General features: G+C 41.2%; 1 protein-coding gene across 2 annotated transcripts in view; it reads left to right on the top strand.

The window, feature by feature from the left end:
- Window positions 1–18,369, top strand: part of LOC106572819 (myelin transcription factor 1) — a 46,573-nt gene that overhangs the window by 5,278 nt on the left and 22,926 nt on the right. For both annotated transcript variants that reach the window (XM_082962241.1, XM_014147323.3), the window contains exons 3-6: window positions 3,246–3,336; window positions 3,621–3,749; window positions 5,409–5,623; window positions 6,077–6,279. In XM_082962241.1, coding sequence (XP_082818367.1) covers window positions 3,246–3,336; window positions 3,621–3,749; window positions 5,409–5,623; window positions 6,077–6,279 — 638 coding nt within the window. The remainder of the gene's footprint in view (window positions 1–3,245; window positions 3,337–3,620; window positions 3,750–5,408; window positions 5,624–6,076; window positions 6,280–18,369) is intronic.

The following is an 18,369-nucleotide window of genomic DNA, read 5'->3' as shown; positions in this document are numbered from 1 at the left end:
TATACCAATACCCAATACCCAGTAACCTATACCAATACCCTATACCCAGTAACCTATACCCAATACCCAGTAACCTATACGAATACCCAGTAACCTATACCAATACCCTATACCCAATACCCAGTAACCTATACCAATACCCAGTAACCTATACCAATACCCAGTAACCTATACCAATACCCTATACCCTATACCCAGTAACCTATACCAATACCCTATACCCAGTAACCTATACCAATACCCTATACCCTATACCCAGTAACCTATACCAATACCCAATACCCAGTAACCTATACCAATACCCAGTAACCTATACCAATACCCAGTAACCTATACCAATACCCTATACCCAATACCCAGTAACCTATACCAATACCCTATAACCTATACCCAGTAACCTATACCAATACCCAGTAACCTATAGCAATACCCTATACCCAGTAACCTATACCAATACCCTATACCCAATACCCAGTAACCTATACCAATACCCTATACCAATACCCAGTAACCTATACCAATACCCAATACCCAGTAACCTATACCAATACCCAATACCCAGTAACCTATACCAATACCCAATACCCAGTAACCTATACCAATACCCTATACCCTATACCCAGTAACCTATACCAATACCCTATACCCAATACCCAGTAACCTATACCAATACCCTATACCCAGTAACCTAAACCAATACCCAATACCCAGTAACCTATACCAATACCCAATACCCAGTAACCTATACCAATACCCTATACCCAGTAACCTATTCCAATACCCAGTAACCTATACCAATACCCTATACCCAATACCCAGTAACCTATACCAATACCCAGTAACCTATACCAATACCCTATACCCAATACCCAGTAACCTATACCAATACCCAGTAACCTATACCAATACCCTATACCCAGTAACCTATACCAATACCTTATACCAATACCCAATACCATATACCCTATAACCAATACTCTATACTCTATACCCAATAGTCTATACACAATACCCAGTACCCTATACCCAATACTCTATACCCAATACTCTATACTCTATACCCAATACCCTATACTCTATACCCAATACTTAATACCCTATACCCAATACTCTATACCCAATACTCTATACTCTATACCCAATACTCTATACCCAATACTTTATACCCTATAACCAATGCCCAGTAACCTATACCAATAACCTATACCCTATACCAATACACAATACCCAGTACCCTATAACAATACGCAATACCCAGTACCCTATACCCAATACCCAGTACCCTATACTAATACCCAATACCCAATACCCTATACCCTATACCCTATACCCTATACCCTATACCAATAACATATACCCAATACCCTATACCCAATACCCAATACTCTATACTCTATACTCTATACCCTATACCCAATACTCTACACCCAATACTCTATACTCTATATGCTATACTCTATACCCAATGCTCTATACCCTATACCCTATACGCTATATTCTATACCCAATACCCAATACTCTATACTCTATACTCTATACCCAATACCGCAATACTCTATACTCAATACCCAATACTCTATATCCAATACTCTATACCCAAAACCCCATAACCCAATACCCTATACCCAATACCCTATACCCTCTCCAAGTCACACAGGAAAAAACGCATTCTTGTATGTGAGAGATTAGAGAACGTGTTAATAACGTGTTAATAATAATAATAATCTTAATAGTAATAGTAATATATTAATAATAATAGTAATAGTAATATATATAATAGTAATATATTAATAATAATAGTAATAATAATAATAATAGTCATAATAATAATAATAGTAATAATAATATATTAATAATAATGGTCTTATAATAGTAATAATAATATATGAATAATAATATAAATAATAGTAATAGTAATAATAACAATAGTAATAATAATATATTAATAATAATAGTAATAATAATAATAATCTTAATAGTAAAAATAATATAATAATAATAATAATAGTAATAATAATATAATAGTAATAATAATAGCAATAATAATAATAATAATAGTAATAATAATAGTAATAATAATAGTAGTAATAATAATAATAATAGTAATAATAATATAATAATAATAGTAATAATAAAAATAGCAATAATAATATAATAATAATAGTAATAATAAAAATAGCAATGATAATAATAATAAAATAAGAATAGTAATAATAATAATAATAGTAATAATACAGATAGTAAAAATAATAGTAATAATAATAATAATAGTAATAATAAAAATAGTAGTAATAATAATAATAATAACACAATAATAATAATAACACAATAATAATAGTACTAATAGTAATATAATAATAATAGTAATAATAATATAATAAGAGTAATAATAAAAATATAATAATAGTAATAATAGTAGTAAAATAATAGTAACAATAGTAATAATAATAATATAATACTATAGTAATAATAATATAATATTAGTAATAATAATAATAATAGTAATAATAATATATTAACAATAATAGTAACAATAATAATAGTAATAATAATATATTAACAATAATAGTAACAACAATAATAGTAATAATAATAATAATAGTAATAATAATAATAGTAATAACAATAATACAAATACAAATAATAATATAATAATAATAGTAATAATTATAGTAATAATAAAATGGTAATAATAATAAAAATAGTAATACAAATATAATAATAATAGTAATAATAATAATAGTAATAATAATAATAGTAATAATAATAATAATATTAATGATAATAGTAATAATAATAGTAATAATACAAATAGTAATAATAATAAAATAATAATAATATAATAATAGTAATAATAGTAATAATAATAGAAATACTAATATAATAATATTAGTAATAACAATATAATAATAATAATAATAGTAATAATAATATAATAATAGTAATAATACAAATAGTAATAATAATAAAATAATCATAATAGTAGTAATACTAATACTAATAATAAAAATAGTAATAATAATATAATTATAATAATATAATAATAGTAATAATAGTAATAATAATTGAAATACTAATATAATAATATTAGTAATAACAATATAATAATAATAATAGTAATAATAATATAATAATAGTAATAATAATAATATAATAATAGTAATAATAATAATAATTATAATAGTAATTACAATAATAATAAAAATAGTAATCATAATAATCTACTGTGTATTTGTCCTCTCCAGTCCTGGCCATGCATGAGAACGTGCTGAAGTGTCCTACTCCAGGCTGCACTGGACAGGGTCATGTTAACAGCAACCGCAATACCCACCGCAGGTACTCTACAATGTGTGTATGCATCTGTGTCTGTGTGTGTGTGTGTGTGTGTGTGTGTGTGTGTGTGTGTGTGTGTGTGTGTGTGTGTGTGTGTGTGTGTGTGTGTGTGTGTGTGTGTGTGTGTGTGTGTGTGTGTGTGTGTGTGTGTGTGTGGACAGTATATGTTAATCTATATGAATGCATGTTCTGTATGTGTCACTCTAAATCAGTTTGATGTAGACATACATTGACAGCAGCCTGACTCCTCCCCAGCATTCACTCTCTCCTCTTATTGGTTATCCCAGTTTGTCAGGATGCCCCATCGCAGCCGCAGAGAAGCTGTCCAAGAGCCTCAACCTTGACAAGCAGCATCTCTCCCAGCCAATCAGAGAGCACCTCAAAGAAAGTCCCAACAACAATGACCGAGTCCTGAGGTAATGATTGGTCACCTCTCTCTTTCTCTGTATCTCTCGCTCTCTCTCCTTGTCTTTCTCCCTGTCTCTCTCTCGGTCTCTCTCTATCTCTCTGTCTCTCTCTCTCTGTATCTCTCTTCATACAGTAACCTTGACTGCTCAACACCACTTGTGTTGTTGTCAACTGCGAAACCCCGTGTGAAGTGTCAATCAGGACACCCCAGTTTTAACGCTACTGCAATGATGTGTTTTTGTCATGTCATCCTGTTCTCTCTATTCACCCTCATCATGCCAAAATAATTATCATTACTGTTAATGACCAGACAGAGATATTATGCTAAGTACATGCTCCTTTCTTGGTATTTTCATTAATAATGCCGCCCGATAAGATAAATATGCGAGTTACAGGGCATTGCGAGGATAGGGGGAAATAATTGCTTTCCTTGAGGAACCCCGTCTGTTGTCCGACAAAACAGACAAGCATTAAAACATTAAACCTTGTTTTTTTTCCATTGTCATTCAAATGAACTGGTCTGTTATGTGTACAGAGAACACACCAGAGCTGGCTAAGTATTCCACATGATACCCTTTTTTATAATGGAATCCACATTGAATAAAAAGAGAGAGGGTATCCCAGTGATCAATGGGCAGAAAGCACACAGCTCAGTTCACCACTGTGTGTCTGTGAACACAACAGAAGCCATCTCCTCCCAGCCTGCCTGTGTATCTGTGAACACAACAGAAGCCATCTCCTCCCAGCCTGCCTGTGTATCTGTGAACACAACAGAAGCCATCTCCTCCCAGCCTGCCTGTGTATCTGTGAACACAACAGAAGCCATCTCCTCCCAGCCTGCCTGTGTATCTGTGAACACAACAGAAGCCATCTCCTCCCAGCCTGCCTGTGTATCTGTGAACACAACAGAAGCCATCTCCTCCCAGCCTGCCTGTGTATCTGTGAACACAACAGAAGCCGTCTCCTCCCAGCCTGCCTGTGTGTCTGTGAGCCATGAGAGAGAGAGAGCCCGCTGTTTGAACCGTGATGTCATAGCAACTACCAGGGCAGCTCTGATAGGATGGCTTGTGACTACTGTCTGTGACCAGCGATATGGGGTTGTACGTGGTGATAAGGAGAGAGAAAACAGTGGGCTACGCTATCCCCTCCCAGGACCCTCTCGTGTGTCAGTGGAGTTAACCCCAACAGGTCTGACAAAAGCCCTGGCACCCCATGAAAACTACTGGGTTTAAAGCTCATAAATTCCATGCTCTACAATATGTAAATGTCCCCTCTGTTGATAAGAGAGCTTTTAATCCTGCCCCTCTCTCTCCTGTGATTGGTCTCTCTCTCTCTCTCTCTCTCTCTCTCTCTCTCTCTCTCTCTCTCTCTCTCTCTCTCGTTATTTCTCTCTCTCTATCTTTCACTTTTTATTTCTTTATTTCTCTGTCTCTCTCTCTCTCTCTCTCTCTCTCCTCTCTCTCTCTCTCTCTCTCTCTCTCGTTATTTCTCTCTCTCTATCTTTCTCTTTTTATTTCTTTATTTCTCTGTCTCTCTCTCTCTCTCTCTCTTTCTCTCTCTCTCTCTCTCTCTCTCTCTCTCTTTCTCTCTCGTTCTTTCTCTCTCTCTCTTCCTCTCTCTCTCTTCCTCTCTCTCTCTTCCTCTCTCTCTTTCTCTCTCTCCTCTAGGCCCATGTGTTTTGTGAAGCAACTGGAGGTGCCTCATTATAGGCAGTACAGGCCCAACATGATACCCGCCACACCTCGTGCCAACCTGGCCAAGGAGCTGGAGAAGTACTCCAAGGTCTCCTTTGATTATGCAAGCTTCGACTGTCAGGTTTTTGGAAAGCGTGTGCTTGCTTCAAATATACCGACCAGCGAAACCTCACCCAAAGCCTTCAAATGTAAGGAAAAGTGATGTTATACTAATAGCCATATATGTTAAACTTATACATGCATACATATATACATAAATATATACAGTGCCAGTCAAAAGTTTGGACACACCTACTCATTCCAGGGTTTTTCTTTCTTTTTACTATTTTCTACATTGTAGAATAATAGTGAAGAGATCAAAACTATGAAATAACATATATGGAATCATGTAGTAACCCAAAAAGTGTTAAACAAATCAAAATATATTTTATATTTGAGATTCTTCAAAGTAGCCACCGTTTGCCTTGATGACAGCTTTGCACACTCTTGGCATTCTCTCAACCAGCTTCACCTGGAATGTGTTTCCAACAGTCTTGAAGGAGTTCCCACATGTGCGAGTAGGTGTGTCCAAACGTTTGACTGGTACTGTACATACAGACATACAGGACGAGATGATATATCTCTGTTTCTTTGCTCCTCAGCTAAAGTCTCGTCATCAAAGTCTTCTTCTCCCAGCCTCAGCCTGCATGGAGGCTATGGAAAGACTGCCTCCTCTTCTGCCTACGACTACTCCCATGAAGCCCAGGCAGCCCACATGGCTGCTACAGCCATCCTCAACCTGTCCACGCGCTGCTGGGAGAGGCCTGAGAACCTGAGCACCAAGCACCAGGACCTGGCCAGCAAGGTAGGCCAGCCCCCCCCCCCCCCGAGTGGGCTAGGGCTAGGTAGGTAGGACTACTGTATCTTTACTGTAGCTACACCTCGATCATGTCTGTAATAAGATATACTGTACCGTACCTGGCCAGCAGAAAAGGCCTCCTATCACTATAGCAACCTCACCTCTATAACAACCTTCACTAGGTCAGCAAGGCACTGTACTGTAGACCTCCTATCACTATAGCAACCTCACCTCTATAACAACCTTCACTAGGTCAGCAAGGCACTGTACTGTAGACCTCCTATCACTATAGCAACCTCACCTCTATAACAACCTTCACTAGCTCAACAAGGCACTGTCCTGTAGTTCTCCTATCACTATAGCAACCTCACCTCTATAACAACCTTCACTAGGTCAGCAAGGCACTGTACTGTAGACCTCCTATCACTATAGCAACCTCACCTCTATAACAACCTTCACTAGGTCAGCAAGGCACTGTACTGTAGACCTCCTATCACTATAGCAACCTCACCTCTATAACAACCTTCACTAGGTCAAGGCATTGTACTGTAGACCTCCTATCACTATAGCAACCTCACCTCTATAACAACCTTTACTAGGTCAAGGCACTGTACTGTAGACCTCCTATCACTATAGCAACCTCACCTCTATAACAACCTTCACTAGGTCAAGGCACTGTACTGTAGTTCTCCTATCACTATAGCAACCTCACCTCTATAACAACCTTCACTAGGTCAGCAAGGCACTGTACTGTAGACCTCCTATCACTATAGCAACCTCACCTCTATAACAACCTTCACTAGGTCAGCAAGGCACTGTACTGTAGACCTCCTATCACTATAGCAACCTCACCTCTATAACAACCTTCACTAGCTCAGCAAGGCACTGTACTGTAGTTCTCCTATCACTATAGCAACCACACCTCTATAACAACCTTCACTACGTCAGCAAGGCACTGTACTGTAGACCTCCTATCACTATAGCAACCTCACCTCTATAACAACCTTCACTAGCTCAGCAAGGCACTGTACTGTAGTTCTCCTATCACTATAGCAACCTCACCTCTATAACAAACTTCACTAGGTCAGCAAGGCACAGTACTGTAGACCTCCTATCACTATAGCAACCTCACATCTATAACAACCTTCACTAGCTCAGCAAGGCACTGTACTGTAGTTCTCCTATCACTATAGCAACCTCACCTCTATAACAACCTTCACTAGGTCAGCAAGGCACTGTACTGTAGACCTCCTATCACTATAGCAACCTCACCTCTATAACAACCTTCACTAGGTCAGCTAGGCACTGTACTGTAGACCTCCTATCACTATAGCAACCTCACCTCTATAACAACCTTCACTAGGTCAGCAAGGCACTGTACTGTAGACCTCCTATCACTATAGCAACCTCACCTCTATAACAACCTTCACTAGGTCAAGGCATTGTACTGTAGACCTCCTATCACTATAGCAACTCACCTCTATAACAACCTTCACTAGGTCAAGACACTGTACTGTAGACCTCCTATCACTATAGCAACCTCACCTCTATAACAACCTTCACTAGGTCAGCAAGGCACTGTACTGTAGACCTCCTATCACTATAGCAACCTCACCTCTATAACAACCTTCACTAGGTCAAGGCATTGAACTGTAGACCTCCTATCACTATAGCAACCTCACCTCTATAACAACCTTTACTAGGTCAAGGCACTGTACTGTAGACCTCCTATCACTATAGCAACCTCACCTCTATAACAACCTTTAATAGGTCAAGGCACTGTACTGTAGACCTCCTATCACTATAGCAACCTCACCTCTATAACAACCTTCACTAGGTCAAGGCACTGTACTGTAGTTCTCCTATCACTATAGCAACCTCACCTCTATAACAATCTTCACTAGGTCAAGGCACTGTACTGTAGACCTCCTATCACTATAGCAACCTCACCTCTATAACAACATTCACTAGGTCAGCAAGGCACTGTACTGTAGACCTCCTATCACTATAGCAACCTCACCTCTATAACAACCTTCACTAGGTCAGCAAGGCACTGTACTGTAGTTCTCCTATCACTATAGCAACCTCACCTCTATAACAACCTTCACTAGCTCAGCAAGGCACTGTACTGTAGTTCTCCTATCACTATAGCAACCTCACCTCTATAACAAACTTCACTAGCTCAGCAAGGCACTGTACTGTAGTTCTCCTATCACTATAGCAACCTCACCTCTATAACAACCTTCACTAGGTCAAGGCACTGTACTGTAGACCTCCTATCACTATAGCAACCTCACCTCTATAACAACCTTCACTAGCTCAGCAAGGCACTGTACTGTAGACCTCCTATCACTATAGCAACCTCACCTCTATAACAACCTTCACTAGGTCAAGGCACTGTACTGTATACCTCCTATCACTATAGCAACCTCACCTCTATAACAACCTTCACTAGGTCAGCATGGCACAGTACTGTAGACCTCCTATCACTATAGCAACCTCACCTCTATAACAACATTCACTCGGTCAGCAAGGCCATGTACTGTAGTGCTCCTATCACTATAGCAACCTCACCTCTATAACAACCTTCACTAGGTCAGCAAGGCACTGTACTGTAGACCTCCTATACCTATAGCAACCTCACCTCTATAACAACCTTCACTAGCTCAGCAAGGCACTGTACTGTAGTTCTCCTATCACTATAGCAACCTCACCTCTATAACAAACTTCACTAGGTCAGCAAGGCACTGTACTGTAGACCTCCTATCACTATAGCAACCTCACCTCTATAACAACCTTCACTAGCTCAGCAAGGCACTGTACTGTAGTACTTCTATCACTATAGCAACCTCACCTCTATAACAACCTTCACTAGGTCAAGTCACTGTACTGTAGACCTCCTATCACTATAGCAAGCTCACCTCTATAACAACCTTCACTAGGTCAAGGCACTGTACTGTAGACCTCCTATCACTATAGCAACCTCACCTCTATAACAACCTTCACTAGGTCAGCAAGGCACTGTACTGTAGTTCTTCTATCACTATAGCAACCTCACCTCTATAACAACCTTCACTAGGTCAGCAAGGCACTGTACTGTAGACCTCCTATCACTATAGCAACCTCACCTCTATAACAACCTTCACTAGGTCAAGGCACTGTACTGTAGACCTCCTATCACTATAGCAACCTCACCTCTATAACAACCTTCACTAGGTCAAGGCACTGTACTGTAGATCTCCTATCACTATAGCAACCTCACCTCTATAACAAACTTCACTAGGTCAGCAAGGCACTGTACTGTAGACCTCCTATCACTATAGCAACCTCACCTCTATAACAACCTTCACTAGCTCAGCAAGGCACTGTACTGTAGTACTTCTATCACTATAGCAACCTCACCTCTATAACAACCTTCACTAGCTCAGCAAGGCACTGTACTGTAGTTCTTCTATCACTATAGCAACCTCACCTCTATAACAACTTTCACTAGGTCAGCAAGGCACTGTACTGTAGACCTCCTATCACTATAGCAACCTCACCTCTATAACAACCTTCACTAGCTCAGCAAGGCACTGTACTGTAGACCTCCTATCACTATAGCAACCTCACCTCTATAACAACCTTCACTAGGTCAAGGCACTGTACTGTACACCTCCTATCACTATAGCAACCTCACCTCTATAACAACCTTCACTAGCTCAGCAAGGCACTGTACTGTAGTTCTCCTATCACTATAGCAACCTCACCTCTATAACAACCTTCACTAGGTCAAGGCACTGTACTGTAGACCTCCTATCACTATAGCAACCTCACCTCTATAACAACCTTCACTAGGTCAGCAAGGCACTGTACTGTAGTTCTTCTATCACTATAGCAACCTCACCTCTATAACAACCTTCACTAGGTCAAGGCACTGAAAGGTAGACCTCCAATCACTATAGCAAGCTCACCTCTATAACAACCTTCACTTGGTCAAGGCACTGTACTGTATTTCTCCTATCACTATAGCAACCTCACCTCTATAACAACCTTCACTAGGTCAGCAAGGCACTGTACTGTAGTTCTTCTATCACTATAGCAACCTCACCTCTATAACAACCTTCACTAGGTCAAGGCACTGTACTGTAGACCTCCTATCACTATAGCAACCTCACCTCTATAACAACCTTCACTAGCTCAGCAAGGCACTGTACTGTAGACCTCCTATCACTATAGCAACCTCACCTCTATAACAACCTTCACTAGGTCAAGGCACTGTACTGTAGACCTCCTATCACTATAGCAACCTCACCTCTATAACAACCTTCACTAGGTCAGCAAGGCACTGTACTGTAGACCTCCTATCACTATAGCAACCTCACCTCTATAACAACCTTCACTAGATCAGCAAGGCACTGTACTGTAGACCTCCTATCACTATAGCAACCTCACCTCTATAACAACCTTCACTAGGTCAGCAAGGCACTGTACTGTAGACCTCCTATCACTATAGCAACCTCACCTCTATAACAACCTTCACTAGCTCAGCAAGGCACTGTACTGTAGACCTCCTATCACTATAGCAACCTCACCTCTATAACAACCTTCACTAGGTCAGCATGGCACAGTACTGTAGACCTCCTATCACTTTAGCAACCTCACCTCTATAACAACCTTCACTAGGTCAGCAAGGCACTGTACTGTAGACCTCCTATCACTATAGCAACCTCACCTCTATAACAACCTTCACTAGGTCAAGGCACTGTACTGTAGACCTCCTATCACTATAGCAACCTCACCTCTATAACAACCTTCACTAGGTCAGCAAGGCACTGTACTGTAGACCTCCTATCACTATAGCAACCTCACCTCTATAACAACCTTCACTAGCTCAGCAAGGCACTGTACTGTAGACCTCCTATCACTATAGCAACCTCACCTCTATAACAACCTTCACTAGGTCAAGGCACTGTACTGTAGACCTCCTATCACTATAGCAACCTCACCTCTATAACAACCTTCACTAGGTCAGCAAGGCACTGTACTGTAGACCTATCACTATAGCAACCACACCTCTATAACAACCTTCACTAGGTCAAGGCACTGTACTGTAGATCTCCTATCACTATAGCAACCTCACCTCTATAACAACCTTCACTAGGTCAGCAAGGCACTGTACTGTAGTTCTTCTATCACTATAGCAACCTCACCTCTATAACAACCTTCACTAGGTCAAGGCACTGTACTGTAGACCTCCTATCACTATAGCAAGCTCACCTCTATAACAACCTTCACTAGGTCAAGGCACTGTACTGTAGACCTCCTATCACTATAGCAACCTCACCTCTATAACAACCTTCACTAGGTCAGCAAGGCACTGTACTGTAGTTCTTCTATCACTATAGCAACCTCACCTCTATAACAACCTTCACTAGGTCAGCAAGGCACTGTATTGTAGACCTCCTATCACTATAGCAACCTCACCTCTATAACAACCTTCACTAGGTCAGCAAGGCACTGTACTGTAGACCTCCTATCACTATAGCAACCTCACCTCTATAACAACCTTCACTAGGTCAGCAAGGCACTGTACTGTAGTTCTTCTATCACTATAGCAACCTCACCTCTATAACAACCTTCACTAGGTCAAGGCACTGTACTGTAGACCTCCTATCACTATAGCAACCTCACCTCTATAACAACCTTCACTAGCTCAGCAAGGCACTGTACTGTAGACCTCCTATCACTATAGCAACCTCACCTCTATAACAACCTTCACTAGGTCAAGGCACTGTACTGTAGACCTCCTACCACTATAGCAACCTCACCTCTATAACAACCTTCACTAGGTCAGCATGGCACAGTACTGTAGACCTCCTATCACTATAGCAACCTCACCTCTATAACAACCTTCACTAGGTCAGCAAGGCACTGTACTGTAGAGCTCCTATCACTATAGCAACCTCACCTCTATAACAACCTTCACTAGGTCAGCAAGGCACTGTACAGTAGACCTCCTATACCTATAGCAACCTCACCTCTATAACAACCTTCACTAGCTCAGCAAGGCACTGTACTGTAGTTCTCCTATCACTATAGCAACCTCACCTCTATAACAACCTTCACTAGGTCAGCAAGGCACTGTACTGTAGACCTCCTATCACTATAGCAACCTCACCTCTATAACAACCTTCACTAGCTCAGCAAGGCACTGTACTGTAGTTCTCCTATCACTATAGCAACCTCACCTCTATAACAACCTTCACTAGGTCAGCAAGGCACTGTACTGTAGACCTCCTATCACTATAGCAACCTCACCTCTATAACAACCTTCACTAGGTCAGCAAGGCACTGTACTGTAGACCTCCTATCACTATAGCAACCTCACCTCTTTAACAACTTTCACTAGGTCAAGGCACTGTACTGTAGTTCTCCTATCACTATAGCAACCTCACCTCTATAACAACCTTCACTAGGTCAGCAAGGCACTGTACTGTAGTACTTCTATCACTATAGCAACCTCACCTCTATAACAACCTTCACTAGGTCAAGGCACTGTACTGTAGACCTCCTATCACTATAGCAAGCTCACCTCTATAACAACCTTCACTAGGTCAAGGCACTGTACTGTAGACCTCCTATCACTATAGCAACCTCACCTCTATAACAACCTTCACTAGCTCAGCAAGGCACTGTACTGTAGTTCTCCTATCACTATAGCAACCTCACCTCTATAACAAACTTCACTAGGTCAGCAAGGCACTGTACTGTAGACCTCCTATCACTATAGCAACCTCACCTCTATAACAACCATCACTAGCTCAGCAAGGCACTGTACTGTAGTACTTCTATCACTATAGCAACCTCACCTCTATAACAACCTTCACTAGGTCTATTCACTGTACTGTAGACCTCCTATCACTATAGCAAGCTCACCTCTATAACAACCTTCACTAGGTCAAGGCACTGTACTGTAGACCTCCTATCACTATAGCAACCTCACCTCTATAACAACCTTCACTAGCTCAGCAAGGCACTGTACTGTAGACCTCCTATCACTATAGCAACCTCACCTCTATAACAACCTTCACTAGGTCAAGGCACTGTACTGTAGACCTCCTATCACTATTGCAACCTCACCTCTATAACAACCTTCACTAGGTCAGCATGGCACAGTACTGTAGACCTCCTATCACTATAGCAACCTCACCTCTATAACAACCTTCACTAGGTCAGCAAGGCACTGTACTGTAGAGCTCCTATCACTATAGCAACCTCACCTCTATAACAACCTTCACTAGGTCAAGGCACTGTACTGTAGTTCTCCTATCACTATAGCAACCTCACCTCTATAACAACCTTCACTAGGTCAGCAAGGCACTGTACTGTAGACCTCCTATACCTATAGCAACCTCACCTCTATAACAACCTTCACTAGCTCAGCAAGGCACTGTACTGTAGTTCTCCTATCACTATAGCAACCTCACCTCTATAACAAACTTCACTAGGTCAGCAAGGCACTGTACTGTAGACCTCCTATCACTATAGCAACCTCACCTCTATAACAACCTTCACTAGCTCAGCAAGGCACTGTACTGTAGTTCTCCTATCACTATAGCAACCTCACCTCTATAACAACCTTCACTAGGTCAGCAAGGCACTGTACTGTAGACCTCCTATCACTATAGCAACCTCACCTCTATAACAACCTTCACTAGGTCAGCAAGGCACTGTACTGTAGACCTCCTATCACTATAGCAACCTCACCTCTTTAACAACTTTCACTAGGTCAAGGCACTGTACTGTAGTTCTCCTATCACTATAGCAACCTCACCTCTATAACAACCTTCACTAGGTCAGCAAGGCACTGTACTGTAGACCTCCTATCACTATAGCAACCTCACCTCTATAACAACCTTCACTAGGTCAGCAAGGCACTGTACTGTAGACCTCCTATCACTATAGCAACCTCACCTCTATAACAACCTTCACTAGGTCAGCAAGGCACTGTACTGTAGTTCTTCTATCACTATAGCAACCTCACCTCTATAACAACCTTCACTAGGTCAGCAAGGCACTGTACTGTAGACCTCCTATCACTATAGCAACCTCACCTCTATAACAACCTTCACTAGGTCAGCAAGGCACTGTACTGTAGACCTCCTATCACTATAGCAACCTCACCTCTATAACAACCTTCACTAGCTCAGCAAGGCACTGTACTGTAGTTCTCCTATCACTATGGCAACCTCACCTCTATAACAAACTTCACTAGGTTAGCAAGGCACTGTACTGTAGACCTCCTATCACTATAGCAACCTCACCTCTATAACAACCTTCACTAGCTCAGCAAGGCACTGTACTGTAGTACTTCTATCACTATAGCAACCTCACCTCTATAACAACTTTCACTAGGTCAAGTCACTGTACTGTAGACCTCCTATCACTATAGCAAGCTCACCTCTATAACAACCTTCACTAGGTCAAGGCACTGTACTGTAGACCTCCTATCACTATAGCAACCTCACCTCTATAACAACCTTCACTAGGTCAGCAAGGCACTGTACTGTAGTTCTTCTATCACTATAGCAACCTCACCTCTATAACAACCTTCACTAGGTCAGCAAGGCACTGTACTGTAGACCTCCTATCACTATAGCAACCTCACCTCTATAACAACCTTCACTAGGTCAGCAAGGCACTGTACTGTAGACCTCCTATCACTATAGCAACCTCACCTCTATAACAACCTTCACTAGGTCAAGGCACTGTACTGTAGACCTCCTATCACTATAGCAACCTCACCTCTATAACAACCTTCACTAGGTCAGCAAGGCACTGTACTGTAGTTCTTCTATCACTATAGCAACCTCACCTCTATAACAACCTTCACTAGGTCAAGGCACTGTACTTTATACCTCCTATCACTATAGCAACCTCACCTCTATAAAAACCTTCACTAGCTCAGCAATGCACTGTACTGTAGACCTCCTATCACTATAGCAACCTCACCTCTATAACAACCTTCACTAGGTCAAGGCACTGTACTGTAGACCTCCTATCACTATAGCAACCTCACCTCTATAACAACCTTCACTAGGTCAGCATGGCACAGTACTGTAGACCTCCTATCACTTTAGCAACCTTACCTCTATAACAACCTTCACTAGGTCAGCAAGGCACTGTACTGTAGAGCTCCTATCACTATAGCAACCTCACCTCTATAACAACCTTCACTAGGTCAAGGCACTGTACTGTAGACCTCCTATCACTATAGCAACCTCACCTCTATAACAACCTTCACTAGGTCAGCAAGGCACTGTACTGTAGTTCTTCTATCACTATAGCAACCTCACCTCTATAACAACCTTCACTAGGTCAAGGCACTGTACTGTAGACCTCCTATCACTATAGCAACCTTACCTCTATAAAAACCTTCACTAGCTCAGCATGGCACTGTACTCTAGACCTCCTATCACTATAGCAACCTCACCTCTATAACAACCTTCACTAGGTCAAGGCACTGTACTGTAGACCTCCTATCACTATAGCAACCTCACCTCTATAACAACCTTCACTAGGTCAGCAAGGCACTGTACTGTAGTTCTCCTATCACTATAGCAACCTCACCTCTATAACAACCTTCACTAGGTCAAGGCACTGTACTGTAGACCTCCTATCACTATAGCAACCTCACCTCTATAACAACCTTCACTAGGTCAACAAGGCACTGTACTGTAGTTCTTCTATCACTATAGCAACCTCACCTCTATAACAACCTTCACTAGGTCAAGGCACTGAAAGGTAGACCTCCTATCACTATAGCAAGCTCACCTCTATAACAACCTTCACTTGGTCAAGGCACTGTACTGTAGACCTCCTATCACTATAGCAACCTCACCTCTATAACAACCTTCACTAGGTCAGCAAGGCACTGTACTGTAGTTCTTCTATCACTATAGCAACCTCACCTCTATAACAACCTTCACTAGGTCAAGGCACTGTACTGTAGACCTCCTATCACTATAGCAACCTCACCTCTATAAAAACCTTCACTAGCTCAGCAAGGCACTGTACTGTAGACCTCCTATCACTATAGCAACCTCACCTCTATAACAACCTTCACTAGGTCAAGGCACTGTACTGTAGACCTCCTATCACTATAGCAACCTCACCTCTATAACAACCTTCACTAGGTCAGCATGGCACAGTACTGTAGACCTCCTATCACTTTAGCAACCTCACCTCTATAACAACCTTCACTAGGTCAGCAAGGCACTGTACTGTAGTTCTCCTATCACTATAGCAACCTCACCTCTATAACAACCTTCACTAGGTCAGCAAGGCACTGTACTGTAGTTCTCCTATCACTATAGCAACCTCACCTCTATAACAACCTTCACTAGGTCAAGGCACTGTACTGTAGATCTCCTATCACTATAGCAACCTCACCTCTATAACAACCTTCACTAGGTCAAGGCACTGTACTGTAGATCTCCTATCACTATAGCAACCTCACCTCTATAACAATCTTCACTAGGTCAGCAAGGCACTGTACTGTAGACCTCCTATACCTATAGCAACCTCACCTCTATAACAACCTTCACTAGGTCAAGGCACTGTACTGTAGACCTCCTATCACTATAGCAACCTCACCTCTATAACAACCTTCACTAGATCAGCATGGCACAGTACTGTAGACCTCCTATCACTATAGCAACCTCACCTCTATAACAACCTTCACTAGGTCAGCAATGCACTGTACTGTAGTTCTCCTATCACTATAGCAAGCTCACCTCTATAACAACCTTCACTAGGTCAAGGCACTGTACTGTAGACCTCCTATCACTATAGCAACCTCACCTCTATAACAACCTTCACTAGGTCAAGGCACTGTACTGTAGACCTCCTATCACTATAGCAACCTCACCTCTATAACAACCTTCACTAGGTCAGCAAGGCACTGTACTGTAGTTCTTCTATCACTATAGCAACCTCACCTCTATAACAACCTTCACTAGGTCAAGGCACTGTACTGTAGACCTCCTATCACTATAGCAACCTTACCTCTATAAAAACCTTCACTAGCTCAGCATGGCACTGTACTCTAGACCTCCTATCACTATAGCAACCTCACCTCTATAACAACCTTCACTAGGTCAAGGCACTGTACTGTAGACCTCCTATCACTATAGCAACCTCACCTCTATAACAACCTTCACTAGGTCAGCAAGGCACTGTACTGTAGTTCTCCTATCACTATAGCAACCTCACCTCTATAACAACCTTCACTAGGTCAAGGCACTGTACTGTAGACCTCCTATCACTATAGCAACCTCACCTCTATAACAACCTTCACTAGGTCAACAAGGCACTGTACTGTAGTTCTTCTATCACTATAGCAACCTCACCTCTATAACAACCTTCACTAGGTCAAGGCACTGAAAGGTAGACCTCCTATCACTATAGCAAGCTCACCTCTATAACAACCTTCACTTGGTCAAGGCACTGTACTGTAGACCTCCTATCACTATAGCAACCTCACCTCTATAACAACCTTCACTAGGTCAGCAAGGCACTGTACTGTAGTTCTTCTATCACTATAGCAACCTCACCTCTATAACAACCTTCACTAGGTCAAGGCACTGTACTGTAGACCTCCTATCACTATAGCAACCTCACCTCTATAAAAACCTTCACTAGCTCAGCAAGGCACTGTACTGTAGACCTCCTATCACTATAGCAACCTCACCTCTATAACAACCTTCACTAGGTCAAGGCACTGTACTGTAGACCTCCTATCACTATAGCAACCTCACCTCTATAACAACCTTCACTAGGTCAGCATGGCACAGTACTGTAGACCTCCTATCACTTTAGCAACCTCACCTCTATAACAACCTTCACTAGGTCAGCAAGGCACTGTACTGTAGTTCTCCTATCACTATAGCAACCTCACCTCTATAACAACCTTCACTAGGTCAGCAAGGCACTGTACTGTAGACCTCCTATCACTATAGCAAGCTCACCTCTATAACAACCTTCACTAGGTCAAGGCACTGTACTGTAGATCTCCTATCACTATAGCAACCTCACCTCTATAACAACCTTCAC

Source organism: Salmo salar, chromosome 15 (genome assembly GCF_965601325.2).
Source record: "Salmo salar chromosome 15, fSalSal1, whole genome shotgun sequence".
NCBI lineage: Eukaryota > Metazoa > Chordata > Actinopteri > Salmoniformes > Salmonidae > Salmo > Salmo salar.
The sequence above is the reverse complement of the archived record's forward strand: the minus strand, read 5'-3'. Positions and strand labels throughout refer to the sequence as shown.